The 17,733-nt window shown below is 44.9% G+C and overlaps 1 protein-coding gene across 4 annotated transcripts in view; it reads left to right on the top strand.

The window, feature by feature from the left end:
• Positions 1 to 16,693, top strand: part of LOC121004436 (speckle type BTB/POZ protein) — a 44,905-nt gene extending 28,212 nt beyond the window's left edge. For all 4 annotated transcript variants that reach the window (XM_040436648.1, XM_040436647.1, XM_040436646.1 and 1 more), the window contains exons 8-11: positions 5,146 to 5,201; positions 7,557 to 7,679; positions 14,863 to 15,005; positions 15,630 to 16,693. In XM_040436648.1, the coding sequence (XP_040292582.1) occupies positions 5,146 to 5,201; positions 7,557 to 7,679; positions 14,863 to 15,005; positions 15,630 to 15,774 (467 nt within the window). In that variant the 3' untranslated portion in view covers positions 15,775 to 16,693. The remainder of the gene's footprint in view (positions 1 to 5,145; positions 5,202 to 7,556; positions 7,680 to 14,862; positions 15,006 to 15,629) is intronic.
• Positions 16,694 to 17,733: the final 1,040 nt, after the last annotated feature.

Genomic DNA, 17,733 nt, shown 5'->3' with positions numbered 1-17,733 from the left:
ATATGCGTTGATGGCTTTTTATGATTGATTGATCTAGAAGATTATACAAAAGGCATCTCTGTAATAGGGTCAATATAACTGAATGGTAGTATAGTTGCAGAAATGGAGTGCAGTACCACAAACTGGTATGTATGTATGTATGTATGTATGTGTGTATGTATATATATGTGTGTGTGTGTGTATATATATATATATATATATATATATATATATATATATATATATATATATATGTATATATATATATATATGCTAATATCGGTTTTATGTAAGGATATTCTCCCTTGACTAAGAATTTAGAGCAACCATGTGTCTGAGAGGCCACCAATAATAATAATATTGTTGAGGAACCTGACCATGTATGGTAAACTTCTTTTACAGGGTATCGACAATTTTGGGGGAAATTTTTTTTGCATTTTACTTATTTTGTACTCAAAATAATTTTTGCCGTTGATCTTTATTAAAATTTGTCAACACTGTGTTCTGCAGCTTTTAATTTCCCTGCATCTGCTGCTGACTGTTACTTTAGCTTCTCTCTGAATTCTGTGGGAGGTCTACTTTGACAGTTTGATTTGTAGCCCTTATCTCTGGTTCCCTGACAGGTCATAAACACTAATTTAAAGAGGTTATCACATCTTAGACAATGGGGGCATATCGCTAGGATATGCCCCCATTGTCTGATAGGTGCAGGTCCTACCTCTGGGACCTGCACCTACAAGGAGAACCGAACGGAGAAACTTGAGGAGGGCGCACTGCGCATGTGCAGGCGCCCTTCATTCATTTCTATGGAGCCGCCGAAAATAGTTGAGCGCTGGCTCTGCTATTTCCGTCGGCCCCATAGAAATTAATGGGAGCGGTGGCCGCGCATGCGCGGTGCGCTCCCAGTCACTTCAATGGGAGAGGCGGGGAGCTGTGCCTGGTGGTGGACGGACCCCGGGAAACCCGGGGTCCTCCAGCCACAACTCTCCACGACTCCGTTCTCCTTGTAAGTGCAGGTCCCAGAGGTGTGACCCGCACCTATCAGGCAATGGGGGGCATATCCTAGCGATATGCCCCTATTGTCTAAGATGGGATAACCCCTTTAAGCTAAATTCTTGGAAACTAATAGAGATTTAACATTCTTACTTAGATATTTGAAACACTGAGGGGTCAGCCAGAGCTCTTGGAGCACCAGTTTGTGAACACCCCTGCAGCCACTGGATTGATAGGGCTGGATATCTCAGGGGAAGCGGGAGTGGCTAAGGCTGCAGGGGTGCTCACAAACTGGTGCTCCAAGGGCTCTAGCCGACTCCAACTAGCTAATTAGCATATTAATAGAAATCCAATTTTCTCTGGAACGGTGCATTGTACAGATCATAAGCGGGGTGATTTTTAAATCAGTACGATTAACTCTACCATGCAGTGTACATTGTTTAATAGGTTTGATCTTGCTGACAGATGCTCTTTAAAGTGTAACTGTGATTTTATATACTGTGTGTGTATGTAATATATATTACACATACATACACACTGCATAAGTAGTTGGTTTAACAGGCACCACATCCAGTTGGTGACTACAGTTTCTAAATGGAGGTTGTTATACGTTACATTGCAGAAAGCATTGCTTGCATCCAGTCAGTGATTACCTAAGATTTCGGTGTTCCTGTAGGGGCTGGATTTTGTCAGTCTCGAATTACAGCTGCCGATGCCCCTGTAAGTACAGTGTTTCCCCAAAATTAAGCCCTACCCTGAAAATGAAACCTAGCCCTATTTTGCAGTTTTTTGGGAGTAGGGCTTAAATATAAGCCCTACTCCAAAAATAAGCCCTAGATACATTTTATATTTATGTAAGGGTCGGTGATTCAGCAGCTCAGGAGCGCTCACTAATGGCTCCTGAGCTGCCAGGGCGGGCAGGACCTCGGCGCCGGAAATCTCCGCTCTCCCAGCTGATCGGAGGCGGGCAGGAGTTAAAGCAGCACAGGCTGCCAGCACTTAGCCTTCAGTGAAGCCGCTAGCCTGCGCATACTTCGCGGCTGGCGGCTTCACTAAATGCAAAATTATGCCGGCAGCCGCGCTTCCATCTCCCATACGGGTACATTGCTGGGTGGCCTGGACAGCTTCTCTACCCTGTACTGCCGCCAGCACTCACGTTCTAACAATGAGGCAACAGGAGGATGTCCTTCTCCTCTCTGCTGATTGGTGGTGAGCACGTCCTGCTCCTTCCCCCTTCTCCACCAATCAGCACCCTGTCATCTCTCGCGCCGGATCTCCCTGGTTTTTTGTTCAAACATAAATGTGTGATTGTTGCTCATGGAGCCATAATAAGCCCTAACCCTTTTTTTGGAGAAAAAAAACAATATAAGACCCTGTCTTATTTTTGGAGAAACACTGCAGTTGTCTGATTTTTTTCCTCTGTATATTTTCACCATGTCTCCACTGCTCAGGCTAGTTTATCATTGTATCCAGCATATTTGGATACTACCGGAGCCCGTGGACTATAATGGGACTCGTCAGGGATCTGGGCCGGAGAAAATGGCTGCTTGCAGTGATGTTTGTCTGGCAGCATCCCGGCACTAATCCCAGAAACAGTCCTGTTCCCCACTGAGTCCCATTATAGTCAATGGGGCCTGGCGGAGCTCCAGCCTTTTCCGGGTATGCCAGATACGATGTCTTCCTTCAAGCTATTCATCTGTCGGAACAGCAGCTGGAAGAATTTCCTGCTACTGCGAAACCTTAGACCAATCAGTGACTTCCTTGGATCCCAATGCTCTCATGATACTGGCATTGTCACCCCCTACACCAAGGGTCAGCAACCTCCTGCAGTCCAGCTTTTGGGAAACTATAACTCCCAGCTTGCTCCATTCACTTCTCTAAAGTAGTATGCATTCTGGGAGTTTTAGTTTCACAACATTGCTTAGCAACAGGTACCACGCTCAATCAGTGACTACATAAGGTCTCGGCACTCCTGTGGTATTGGTAGTGTCACCCTACACTGCATTCACCCGAGCGTAGCAAAAGGTACCGGAGCCAGTCTGTGACTACAAAGGGTCCTGTAGGGTACATACGGGGAGATCACCTGGTGCTGGCTATTAGTATGCACTGCCAGAACTTGACCCAGTGGCAAGAAGATGTTGGATTTCTTGGGGAGCGGTCCCGCTGTAGATATTCCATTGTAAAGGGAACCTGTCACATGGATTTTCGGTATAGAGCTGAGGACATAAACTGCTAGATCACCGCTAGCACATCCGCAATATCCATTCCCCATAGCTCTGTGTGCTTTTTATGGTGTAAAAAAAAACGATTTTATATATATGTTAATGGGGCAAGTAAGAAGCCCAAGGAGCTGTTACTAACATTTCCAGAGCCCAGCCACGCCTACTGTGAAGGAGCCCAGCACCGCCCCGCATCCTCCAAATCTCCTCCTTGCTCCCCGACGTCACAAAGCTAGAGTGCCGTAATCTCGCAATGTGCAAGCTAGCGCATGCGCAGTGTCGGCATAGTGTTCCTTCCGTGTGCCGGCATCAACCTCGGGGAACGAACTGCGCATGCACTAGCTAGCGCATCGTGAGATTACGGCGCTCTAGCTTTGTGACGTCTGGGAGCACGGAGGAGATTTGGAGGATGCGGGGCGGTGCTGGGCTCCTTCACAGTGGGCGTGGCTGGGCTCCGAGTCAGAACGCTGGACTCTTCTCTGAAGCATGGAGGAGACAGGACTCCTCTAAGGCATTTACATATATGGCAGGAACATTTATTTTAGGTTTTTCTCTGAACTGATAGTTCGTTCAGAATTGATTTTAATATCATTATTAATGTATTAAAAAGTATTTTTTAGAAAAGGTGAGTGGATAAATAGGCTTAGAAAGTGATGACAGGTTTCCTTTAAAGGATAACTGTCACACTTGGACCCTAATTTCAATTTTCATATATGTAGTTACTAATAACATGATATTCCAGAATCAGTTACTATTAGACTGACGTACCCCATATTTAGTAAGATTCAGCCCTTAGCAACCAGTCTGCATAAAACTGCAATTTCACTATTCAGTTAAGATGGCCGCCACTGCCCTCACCCTGAGGCTAATCCCGCCTGCCCTCACTAGCCAGTAACAATAGCCCCCCAAAAGTGTCAGTAAACAGAGCCCTCCCCCCTAAAGGGTTAATCTCCTGCAGCACAATGTTGCTTTCATTTATACACTGAGCAGATGGCAGATCTCCCTTCCCTGTTGTGCGCTGCTTCCACTCTGCATTCTCCAGCTCTGCTGAGTGAGGGAGCGTCTGCCAAGCGCAGGGACAGGGAGAAGTGCACACAGCCCAGGCACTGTTATCAGCTGCTGGGGAGGACCTGGCTTTAATCATTTACTTACAGTCCCTGGCTGTCAGTAATGGGACCTTGCACGCAGCCTGCTTCTGCGTCCTCCGTCCTTCAACAGATAGACGGACCATGCCTAGCAACCCTATTTTAAGCACAGGTAAAAGTAGGCAGTACAGGGGACAAAAATATGGAATTAAGGGGTTATTGAATACACAGTGAAAAGTTGAAATAGGGCCACCAAGGAGATATTAATCACCACAATCCAATACTCCAAAAAATAATAATACGACAGTTATACTTTAAATATTAGATGCTATTGATATTTTATAGTTCATAGCTACTCCCTTTAGCCATATCGGTGGAAGCACGTTGTAAAAGGTAACTGCACTTGACCTTTTATTTTATGGCGATTTTATTTAATTTTTTTCACTCTTTGCTCCTCTACATCTACAGAGGATGATCAGCATTGATGTGACATTCACTCCTTAGTCTTTAATTGTATGATGCAGAAAGCGACGTAATTCTGAAGCGGGTGTGGATGTAAGAGATGGTGGGCAGCTATCTGGATATGGCTGCGGCTTCTAAATGAGGGAACCAATAATTCAGCTGCCTTGGATTTCCGCCACTGAATATCTTCAGTCTGGCTTCACACGGGCAACTAATAAGAGTCATCAATTTGGCTTCGGCAAAGCATCAGCCTTCTGGTTTCTTAATACAGATATACACAGACATGCTTGGCCAAGTAGAACTGCACCTATGTTAATTAGCTTAGTCAGTGTATTGAATGTATAATGGATGATGATAAGCTGAAGATCATTTTGTAAATTTTTTCTGTTTTTTTTTGCCTCCTGTAGCCCGCTCTCCGGTGTTCAGTGCCATGTTCGAGCACGAGATGGAAGAGAGTAAGAAGGTACAGTATTGACTTACCTTTTAGCATTATTTAGTTATAGGCTGTGTTCTCGGCCACAACAAAGTCCATCTGAAATTGGGTGTCATTCAAATCGGAAGAAGAGCAAAAAATGCTTTGTTTTGTAGTATATCTTTCTGTAAAATTTTTTCCCATTAAGTGGAGGCTGTTTTGGAGTGAATTCAGTATCCACAGTTTACATTGGCTTGCGGTACCAGTTTTCACCATTTGGTAAACACTATCATAAAAAAAATGTTTTTCTCATATTAACAGCCTCTTTGCATATATTCTATGTACTGTATTTTTCATCCTATAAGACTACATACCCACCCAGGTTTGAGAGGAGGAAAATAAGAGAAAATGTTTTTCACTAGACCTCAGATCAGACCACCGAGCAGGCCCCCAATGTGAAAAGACCCCCATTCAGACCTCCGATCAGATCCCCAATTCAGAAACCCATGCTCAGAGAAGACGAAAAAAAAAAAAGAATTCACTTACCCCTCCTGCCCCGGATGCTGCTCCTGTCATCCAGCGCTCTTCTTGTTCTTCCTGCTGTGCGCTGTGCTGTGACCCGACGCAGTCACAGCGGAGCGAGCGGCTGAGAAACGCCAGGAAACGGTGAATACAGAGCCAGGGGGAAGTGCTTATTAGTATTCCCCCCATAAGACACACTAACATTCTCTCCCCCCCCCCCCCCCCCCCCCCCCCCCCATCTTTGCCCAGTGCGTCTTACAGGGCAAAAAATACAGTGCATTTTATTTATTTTTTCACCAGAAAGTTGGTCAATGGTTTTTTTTTTATATCGTTTTTTGAAATCATTCTATGTATTCTACTTCCTGTCCATTTTTCACCCAGACTCACTGCGGCCAGAGGGGGGGGGGGGGATGACTGACTCAATTAGAGCATCACACATTGCACTGATAAGTGCAATATTCTCCTGTGGACATCTTTATCAAGGCCTAACCAAAAACAAAAGATATGTCCTCCCAATTCTGCAATCTACTATTATACTAGCAGATAACATCTTCCTCTCAAAGTAGCAATGAACTAAATAATGGATTAGCTATCTAGAAGTTTTTGCTTTTTTGTGTTGACTGCTACAGGACCATTTTTTTGTATTAAATTTTCAAGAAAACCAGTCAAATATTCTTTAAAAAATGTTTCCTATGAATATTAACTTTCTGATAGAAGTGTCCATTTAGCCCTATATTTTATCTTATTGCAACAGTACCATTATTTGTGAGGCAAAGAATGGTCTTTGTTCTACAGGGGGTGGCATGTCCACGCACTTTATCGCTTAATGGGGTTGTCCCACCATGACGGAGATAGCCAGGGGCTGTACTCTACTTCTCTGCATCCCAGGCTGAGTTGAATGGTTGAGCAGTGTGCATGCTTGACTACCACCCCATTCACTCCTGGGACTCTGGAACCTTGTTTTTGAGATCAGTGGGGATCCCAGCAGTCAGACCCCTACCAATCATATACTTATCCCCTGTCCAATGGATAAGAGATAAGATCATATGGTGGGCAATTTAAAAGGGTTGTCTAACGGTATAGCATTTTTATAGATACGGGTCAAAATGGGTTAAACAAAAAAAATACATTACTGGCCTCACTGGTTGCCCGCTGCTGCTGACGATGCATAGGAAGTGGCAGGAGCTGCCTTCTCAGTCAGGCCTCCTGCACACGACCGTTTGTATTTTGCGGTCCGCAAAAAACGGATCGCCCAAAAATACGGATGTCGTCCGTGTGCATTCTGTATTTTGCAGAACGGAACAGCTGGGCATTGCTGCCCTGTACTGTTGAGGGGGCCCCTTGCCTGTCTGCTGCCAGTGCTGTTAATCTTCACCCCTCGTTATCACGGTACAGGTCGTGATAAATAGCGCTTCCCTTCCTCTGCCGCCACCTGTGACCTCCTCACTGCTCTGTAACATGAGAACAAGATGTCTGCTTCTCCCCTGCGCTAAGTCTTGATTTCTTGGAATTGCTTTTTGGCTTTCATTGCCGTGTAAAGTAAGCGATCCTTCCCTGTTATCAGCTCCTGCTAGGGAGAGTTCCGAATAATCTTCATAAATACCCGTGGATGATATTAGCAGTTGTATGAGGTTTAGTGCTCCTTGTAATAGGGGATTAGCAGTGTTAATTTATGCCGGCCGTTATCCTAGGTACAGTATATGGCCAGCCCGACAGCTCTGCCCAGCGTAATTCATACTGGCCAAGCACTGTGGACTTTCTGGTTTCCGTCATTCATGTTGCTATAAGGTATTTTTTCTGTCCGCTTGGCGATGACGAGTGGGATAACGGACGATCCTACATGAATAAGATTTGGAATATTTACCATGTGTTTTTCAAACCTAGAATCGTGTGGAGATTAAAGATGTGGAGCCAGATGTCTTCAAGGAAATGATGTGCTTTATATACACTGGGAAAGCATCCAACCTTGACAAGATGGCTGATGATCTCCTGGCTGCTGCAGACAAGGTATGATTATCACCAGCTCTGGCAGATTTATTAATGAAGTATAATTATACAGGGAACCAAACAAATGAGTGTTTTAGTATCCCACCAGGTTACAAGAACTCTAGTTGGAAGGGGCACATTCTGGATGGCACCGTGCGTGGGGGGAGGCACTATGGATAACTATGTGCTTGGGGTGTATGGAAGGTGGGAAGGGGAGGTAACACCCAGGATAGCGCTGTGTGTGGGAAGGGTGGCTTACTTATATTCGATGTAGTGAATATAGGCAGGAGGTGGACACCATGGATGGGCGTAGTGCATATGGGGGGGAGGCGGACATCCTCGGTGGCACAATGCGTATAAAGTGGTGGACAGCCTGGATGGATGGTACCATGCATATGGGGGTCCCTAGCGGATTGTGCCATTTAAATGGCCCTGCCGGTGAGCTAATGTCGCAGCAGAAACCCCCTACCAGTCACATAGGTCTGCACATTTCCCTGCAGGAGAAGGATACTAATAGATGTCGCCCATTCCGCATGTGGTTCCTTGTGATCAGCTTCTGTATAGTGACATGCCAGGTCAGGGACAGATTATCCAAGCTTTACTGGTTTTCACTGGTTGTGGATGATTTAAATGGTTAACTCCTGGCCAGAATAAACGTGAATCCTCCCGCTCTGTGACAATCCAGCCTATAAGCACAAATCTTCACTGCTTCAACCGCAAGTAGAAGTACAAGTTTTATTATTTTTTTCCATTTTGTGAATCATCTCCTTGTAAGCATTTTATAAGCACAGCAGAAGAAATGTTCTTCCTGTCCGTGCTCGTAATCCTCCACAATCTCGCCAGTCGGGAATAACAGACAGCCGGGCCCGCTCCTCCACCAGCCTCCGGGGTATAACCGGTGATATCTGACACTGCGTTATTGTTTGATTTGCTACATGGACCTCTCATTTATCGAGCCTCTGAAAGCTAAGGCGGCAGAGCTGGGCTGATTAGAGCAGGCTCTCTACTTCCTAACCGTAAGACATTGGGGAGATTTATTATCACTTGTGCCAAGGAAAAGCAGTGCCCAGATCAGCCAATCATATTGCATCTTTCTTTTTCAAAATGGCTTCTGAAAAACAAGCTCTGGGATTTGATTGGTTGGTACGGAAAAAAAATGCTACACTTTTCCTTTGCCCATTCTCATGACCGTATATTTCTTTGCGCATTCGTTCTGCAATTTTGCGGATCAGATGCGAACCCATTCATTTCGATGGAGCCTCAAAAAATGCGGACTGCACATTGTGTTGTAGGTCCGTTCTGGAGCGCCGCGAAAAAGATAGAACATGCGTGTTTGCGGACAAGAATAGGCATTTCTATCATGGAGGAGGATGTTCCATTCCGCAAAATGCAGAAGTCACGTGTCTGGTATCTGTGTTTTGCGCAAAAATGGATTTGTTCCGTGAATGAGCCCTAGGTTTTAGTAATCCTCTGGTGTTGTGTGTTCTTTTTTCACAATTACATTAAAAAGGGGTTGTTTCATCGGGACAACCCCAGTTTAAATAATTTGGGACAGGACCGCCCTTTTAAATGCATGGCAATTAACCCTCAAGTGGTTGGCCACTCTTTCGTTATATTCCAGAATGTGAAAGTAATTTTCTAATATAACGTATGGAGAACATCTGCGCTGCTTTCAAAAACGGCCGCCCCACTGCTTAGTCCATGGCTGTGCAGCATTCTGGTCCCAACATGGACGCTGAAGGACGGTCATGTGACGTGATCTCTCAGCGGCCTCCAGTGAACACTGAGCATGCGCTAGTTTTCCTTGCTGTGTGCAGGGCTGTTCAATGGAGGCTTCTGATGGATGGATTTTCAGTGCATTTTGGGAAATAAGTGAGGACTGGGCCTAGCTTGGTATTCAGGACCAAAGGAGTTTTTTCCCCCCCTTTTTTTTAAAAAAATTTTTTTTTGTTGTCGAAAGAGCTGCATGGGCTTGCGTCTTGCCGGAGATAAGTAGCATTTTTTTCAATGGCACCATATTGGGGTACAAGTACAATACAACTTATTAATTAAAATTTTATTTTATTAGAGGGAATGAAAAAAAAACAATTTTGTATTATTATTATTATTTATGATATTATTTTTATTTATTTTTTTTCAGCTAATTTGAGACTTTTTTTTATACTTGTGATTGTGGCGATACCATAAGGGTGTATTTTTTAAACGAGATTTGAAATGGTTGTCCCATTATGTCAACTCATACCCTATCCACAAGATAAGGGATAAGCTTCTGTTCGGTGGGGATTTGACTGCTGGGGCCCTGACGATCATGTGAACGGGGGACTATGTTTCCCCATATGAATGGAGCGGCAGACGTTCATGCTTATCTGCCGCTCTATTCAGCTCTGTGGTGAATGGTCGAGTACAACCGCTTGGCTATTTCCAGCAGTCTCGTAAAGTTGTATAGAGCAGTAAAACTGCATACGTGTCTGCTGCTCCATTAAAACATGGGATCATGGCCCCCTGTTCTCATGTCCAAGCGGTCAGACTCCTGCCAATCTGATGCTTATGCCCTATCCTTTGGACAGGAGATATGATGTCTTAATGGGACAAACCCCTTTTAATTATTATTTTAGTCACTAGGAGACTTCACAATGCGACCTGCCTGTCAGTGGAAAACTGACAGGCAATCTGTTGAGACATTTATAGGCTCCTGGCAGCAACACGTTAATTGGTTGCTATTGGCGGAGTGTGATGAGGTGCCACCTAGATAATGCAGCCTAACTTGTGGCCCTCTAGCTTTTGCAAAACTACAACTCTCAGCATGCCCTGATAGCTATAGGATGTTCAGGCATGATGGAAGTTGAAGTTTTGCAATAGCTGGTGGGCCACAAGTTTGCCATCCCTGATCTAAGGGTCAAATGGTCGAGATCCGGGTTACGTCTTCCAGCTGACACCCACTCAGCTCCTGCGTCATCTCCTGGACACAACTGTATGTCCTTTAGTGAGAACACAGCAGTTCCGACGTACAGTCAAATCCAACCACGGGAACTGGGTTGAAAACCTCCGACTGTCTCACCTTGTCAGCACGCTGATGCTTCACAGTTGTCAGGCGGAAGTAACACACCACAAGATCCCGGTGTTTGTATCTCGCTTAGTGCGTAGGTGATTGATCCTGGCGCACGGAGTCATAAAACGAGAGGCGTTATGTCTTTGATGCCACAGGGTTATAAATAAGAGGAGGGATCGTAAAGGAGAATGTATTTTAGCTACAGACGGTTTCAGCGCCCGTGTCAATAATGCAACAAAGTTGTAGTAATTACAGCTCTTTGAGGAGAAGACTTCCAGCCGTCTTTAGAAAGCCACAGGGACGCCGCACACTCGCTGTAAAACCAATATTTTATATATATAAAGAGACAGCCTGTCTGAGACAAACCTTTCATGAGCTGTGAATGCATGAAGAGCGCTCTAACCAGGTGTAGACTACCTCAGAGAGGTCCAGTGTTGATCTACTCAGTAGTATAATAGAAAAAGGTTACAGCCAGCTCACTGGCTTGATCGTGGGGAGCAGTGGGGTCCTCGTGTCACTGTTGCTGTCTGTACCTGTATTTTGGTGAAGAATAAATAAAGACCGGGATTTTTTGCACAGAACGTCCTTGGGTGCCGGAGCATTTTTTCATTTTATCTATTGATCTACTCAGTACTGAGTTGTGAACGGTCCATCGGGGGGTTGTGTACAGATAGTGCCTTTTGCATTGCTTGGTGCCACAAAACCATGCCCCCAACAATGATGGTGCCAACCAAGCATAAAGTACTTCCACTGCACTCTACTTTTGTCCTCCGTACATCCCTAGGCACCCACTGTATTGTAGCCCTCAACACAAAAATCCAGTGCACCCCCATTTATCTACTCTAGTGTCCTCATACACTCGGTGCCCTGTACACCCCCCGACAGTGATCCTCTGTATTGTAACCCAATACAACTCCTTATATCTAATATAGCAAACCCTAACCTAGTAAAGGGGGCACATTAAAGGGATTAGTCAAACCTGAAAAACCCACCCACAATGCCCAGACCCCTCATACAGAGAATACTTACCTGCTCCTTCACACCTGTGTCCTGCCAGATCCCTCCACTGCCTTCGTTGCATCTCCCCAGCGTGCAGATCAAAGCATCCATCACGCGTGACGTCAAATGTGATGCAAGGAGGACAGACCGTCGTGGCCTCCTATTGGCTGCACCCCCTGCCCCCTTGCATCACGTTTGACATCACACGTGACTCAAGGCCTGCTAAGGGCTGCACCCCCCCAACCCGTCAACAGATGTTATCATCTGCACGCCGGGGAGATGCAACGATGGCCGTGGAGGGATCTGGAAGGACCCAGGTGCCAGGTACCAGGTAAGAATAGTCTGTATGAGGGGCCTGGGCATTGTGGGTGGGATTTTCAGGTTTAGATAGCCCCTTTAACCAGCTATATACAAGGTGAAAGGAACATGACACGGTCCACTTTGATCCAACTGTGCTAGGAGATGCTGGTATCGCACCACATAATGAATAGCAATAATGAGTGAAAAACGTATTATTGGCTATCTTCTTGGTATACCAATACCTTCTCTTTATTCACCGACCGGATTATCGGATCCAGACAGCACAGTCCACAGTCCTTCCTTCTCGTAGCCAGAGCTCTAAAGTGGTCTGTGGTGTACAAGAGTAAATGGTGGGACACCGAGCCCATGGCTTCTTAACTTTGCATAAATAGCAATTCCCTCACATACTTCTAGGATCAGCCTGCAAGTCTCATAATGAATCGGGGACACAGCAACTTCTGCTTACTCCTCTAGGAACAGAATTAAATGGGCTTTCCAAGTTCCATCATGCCTGGACAGCCTACAGCTATCAGGGCATGCTGGGAGCTGTAGTTGTGCAACAGCTGGAGGACACAAGTTGGGCATCTCTGTTCTACAGGATGTCTGCTTGCTGTCAGTGAACAGGAACTTTCTTGTTTACTGTTTGAGGATGAAAATCTGCACAGACCTAAGGCTGAGTTCACACAAGCATGTCCGGATAAGGTCCGGATGCGTTGCGGCAAACCCGCACGAGTAGTTACCCAATTGCAATCAGTTTTGACTGCGGTTGCGTTCCGTTTTTATCGCGCGGGTGCAATGCGTTTTGCACGCGCGTGATAAACTGACTGTGGTACCCAGACCTGAACTTCTTCACAGAAGTTCAGGTTTGGGTTCCGTGTTGTGTAGATTGTATTATTTTCCCTTATAACATGGTTATAAGGGAAAATAATAGCATTCTTTAATACAGAATGCTTAGTAGGTGGTCAATTGAGGGTTAAAAAATTAAAAATTATTAACTCACCTTCTCCTCTTGATCGCGTAGCTGCCGGTCTCTTCTTACTTCTTTAATCATGAGCTGCCGGCTAAAGGACCTGTGGTGACGTCAGATCACATGGTCCATCACCACGGTGATGGATCATGTGATTGGACCATGTGATATGACGTCACCACAGGTCCTTTAGCCGGCAGCTCATGATTAAAGGAGTAAGAAGAGACCGGCAGCTACGCGATCAAGAGGAGAAGGCGAGTTAATTTTATTTATTTTTTTTAACCCTCAATTGACCACCTACTATGCATTCTGTATTAAAGAATGCTATTATTTTCCCTTATAACCATGTTATAAGGGAAAATAATACAGTGAATAGACTGTCAACTTAGCAACCATGCGTGAAAATCGCACCGCATCCGCACTTGATTGCGGATGCTTGCGATTTTCACTCAGCCCCATTCACTTCTATGGGGCCTGCGTTGCGTGATAAACGCACAATATAGAGCATGCTGCGATTTTCACGCAACGCACAAGTGATGCGTGAAAATCACCGCTCATGTGCACAGCCCCATAGAAGTGAATAGGTTTGGATTCAGCGCGGGTGCAATGCGTTCACCTCCCGCATTGCACCCGCGCGGAAATCTCGCCCGTGTGAACTCAGCCTAAGGCCTCCTGCACACGGCCGTTTTTTTTTTCCCCGTTTACTGGCCGTTTTTTGCGTTCCGTATACGGAACCATTCATTTCAATGGTTCCGCAAAAAAAACTGAATGTACTCCGTATGCATTCCGTTTCCGTATTTCCACTTTTCCGTTCCGTTCTAACATAGAACATGTCCTATTATTGCCCACAAATCACGTTCTGTGGCTCCATACAAGTCAATGGGTCCGCAAAAAAACTGAACACATACGGAAATGCATCCGTATGTCTTCCGTTTCCGTTCCGTTTTTTGCTGAACCATCTATTGAAAATGTTATGCCCAGCCCAATTTTATCTATGTAATTACTGTATACTGTATATGCCATACGGAAAAACGGAACAGAAACGGAAACAAAAAACGGAACAACGGATCCGTGAAAGACGGACCGCAAAACACTGAAAAAGCCATACGGTCGTGTGCAATAGGCCTAATACTTTTCACAGTTGAGGGTTTTCTACAGTTGTGTCCAGTCTAGAACCTGGCCTCAAGGCTGAGACATCTTACCTGCACTGGTCCATTGTAGCAGGTTGTCAGACCAGAAGAAAGGATTGTGTAGACTGAATACACTGTAGCAAACATTCAGCTGTGCAAAGTATTAGGTCTGTGCAGAGGTTTTTTTAATCTTTGGCTATGAACCAGAATGTTTCCATTTACTGATCTTGCCTTATTACAATGACACTGCTTGAAATGGAGCAGTTCTGATGATCTATGTGGCAATATAACATGTACGCTGAACCACATGTGGTGTAAGATGTTGCTTTGATAACTGTGTTGTTTCATTTAAAGGAAATTTCCACTCTTGAAGAGATCCACAATTTTGTGCTGAATGTTTTTTAATCTTTATGGCCGTCATGATTCATTTTACCAATGCACAGCTCGAACTCCCCCTTTACAGACATTATAGTTTCTTCTGCAGCCACCACTAGGGGGAGCTTGCTGCATACTCTTTATACTTCGAACCCTATAAAAAATTCAGTATGCACTAAGCTCCCTCCAGTGGTGACTGCAGGTAGCCAAAGCCTTTAAACTGTAAAGGTTTATTCAGGAGGTTGGGAGGTCTGTTTCAGAGTAAAGGAGCTCAAATTGGCACAGATGTTGGACCTAGGAACAACATGGTAATAAAAGGTGAACATTCACTTTAAACCTTGCGGTGTTAGAAGGTTCTAAACTAATTGTGACTTCTGCTCCTAGTATGCTCTGGAACGTCTGAAGGTGATGTGCGAGGAAGCTCTGTGCAGCAATCTGTCTGTGGAGAACGCTGCCGAGATTCTGATTTTGGCCGACTTACACAGCGCCGACCAGCTCAAGACTCAGGCCGTGGACTTTATCAACTAGTGAGCAATTTTTTTTTTTTCTCCCTGTACATAGTTCACAAATATGAAGTAGTTCTCAGACTGTAATTGTCTATTTAGAGAGCTCTGTCACCAAAAGTTCACATCTCATGGGTAACTGTGCATGGTGCGGCCCTGCCGTAGTGTCCACATGCGGTCATTGCCAGGTTGGTATTGTTTCAGAGGGCAAGTACTAGTGCGGTCAGGGAATTAGCATTAATGCACATGCAGATCCCACGTATAGGCCATCTCGATCTCATGTGTTTCTCCCTTTCTTGATAAAATTCTGTGTTCCTGCAGCCACCACTAGGGGAAGATTAGAGCTCATTGCATACCATTTATACTTTGAACTCGGTAATAGAATTGTACTCCCTCTAGTGGTGGCTGCAGGAAGCCAGAATTGGATTATTTACCTCTATTGCTATGCAGCAAACTTGAAGCTTCCTTACCCCTAAATAATATAGATTAATAAACTACTCTGCATGAAATGATGGACCTACAGACAAAATGGTGTTCAAAGGTGGACATGAAAGTTGGTGCCCTGGCCAAGTCCTATGTACTTTCCAAGGGCTTGTGACTCTCCCATACCATCTGCCTCATGTGTTTTTTCCTTTTCTTTTCCTGCAGCCATGCATCTGATGTCATGGAGACGTCAGGATGGAAGTCTATGGTGGTCTCCCATCCACACCTGGTGGCGGAAGCATACCGTTCCTTGGCATCAGCTCAGTGCCCGTTCCTGGGCCCTCCTCGCAAGCGCCTGAAGCAATCCTAAAACACAGCTCTTGTACAGATAATCCACTTTTGATCTGGAGCCGCTCTCGCCTCTTCCTCATCGCATGAGAGACTCTGGTGGGGGAGGGGCTGAGAGAGGAGGTTTCTATCTTTACCTCCCCGACATTGTGTGTGTTGCCACCCTACTCTCCTTTGCCACGTGGCCAGACTGAGCTTTCTGTCTCCCGTATCCTGTGAGGAGCAGGGAGCATAAACAGACTTGCCCTCCCTGCGGATGTGTTTCCCTATTGGAATTTTACCTTAATTTATAGGGCTGGAGAGAAGTTCCCGATCTCCATGGAGGACTGTTGGAGTTCAGACGTTCAAGGGCTGGGACTGCGAGCTTTCCACAGCTGCCCTCCGACCCCAGGTTTTTTTTGTGAGGGCTGCTTTTTTTTTTTTTTTTTTTTTTTTTTTTTTTTTTTATAGCTTTTTAATTTTGCTTTTAAAATCTTTCCATAACATTAGAGCATCTCCCGTATTCAGTCTGTGGGGATGTTGTGCCTCCTCTTCGAGTCCTCATTTCATGAACTCCTACTACCCCCATCGCCTTTTGTACGCTCACAGCTTATGCCATGTTACAAAACAGGAATATTAGTTTGGCTGGGTCGTAACTTAGGTGAATATATATGCAGTTTCTTGGCCAATAATTGGTAAGATGAATTAAGACTGAAGCAAAAAAAACTTTTGGGCTCTACCGCCCTTTCTGAGAGTGCGTCTGGCATTGAGATGCCGAATCCAGCAGTGAGAACCACAGACCCTTTGACATGACTGTATTGTTCCCATCTTTGCTTTGACCTTGTCCTCTTGTACCTGCTGGAGCTACTGTGTTATGTCGTGAGGCTCAGCCACCGATGCTTCAAAGCCAGTAGATTTCTATTGTTTTTGGAGACCATAAATAATTCCTGTTTTCTATTGTTCATCACTATCCTTTAAACGCATTTATGAGAGCACCGGTGAACTAAATATGCCCTTTGTTAGGCGAGTCTCACTACGGGATGGATGGGGACAGCAAAACTTGTGGCTATGTCTTCAAAAATGGTCTGTTCATTCTTTTTCTTCTCATGTGCAAAAAAAAAAAAAATGCCTTCCTTGTGAATTTGCCGTTATGAATACCACGCTGGCATCTTGGGAGTTGAGCGTTTTCCCTTAGATTGCTTACAGCAGCAAAACCTTTCTACCTTGAAGGGGGGATTGAGGTTAAGGATTGGGCTTTTCGTTGAAGGCAGGTGATGGCTGAACTGCTGAAGCGTAGAAATGTCTACCTGCTTGCTTTACATATATTTAACACACACAACATTTTAATGGGATTTTAAGTTACAGAGGTTCTACATGGTTGCCCAATATCAAAAAACAGTGCCACACCTGTTCACAGGTTATGTGTGGTATTGCAGTTTAGCCCCATTTACTTAAAGGGGTTGTCTCACTTCAGCAAATGGCATTTTTCCTGTAGAGAAAGTTAATACAAGGCACTTACTAGTGTATTGTGATTGTCCATATTGCCTCCTTTGCTGACTTGATTCATTTTTCCATCACATTATACACTTCTGGTTTCCATGGTTACGACCACCCGACGATCCAGTAGCATTGGCCGTGCTTGCACACTCTCGGTAAAGTAGGCCTCTCTGGTGGCCTGGACCACGGGATAGGCTGGTACTTTTTCCTATAATGTGAAAGCATGGCCACCACTGCTGGATTGAAGGGTGGTCGTAACGAGCAGTGTATAATGTGATAAAAAAACTGAATCAAGCCAGCAAAGGAGGCAATATGCACAATCACAATACATTAGTAAGTGCCTTGTATTACGTTTATCTACATGAAAATGACATTTACTGACGTGAGACAACCCCTTTAAGCAGTTTATCCCATAAATAATGTAAAAAATTAGTCATACATGATCTAGTACATGACCATCTTTCTAACAAAGCTAGAACCAGTCCTGTAAATCACATGGATCCAG

Source organism: Bufo bufo, chromosome 6 (assembly GCF_905171765.1).
Source record: "Bufo bufo chromosome 6, aBufBuf1.1, whole genome shotgun sequence".
Classification (NCBI taxonomy): domain Eukaryota; kingdom Metazoa; phylum Chordata; class Amphibia; order Anura; family Bufonidae; genus Bufo; species Bufo bufo.
The sequence above is the reverse complement of the archived record's forward strand: the minus strand, read 5'-3'. Positions and strand labels throughout refer to the sequence as shown.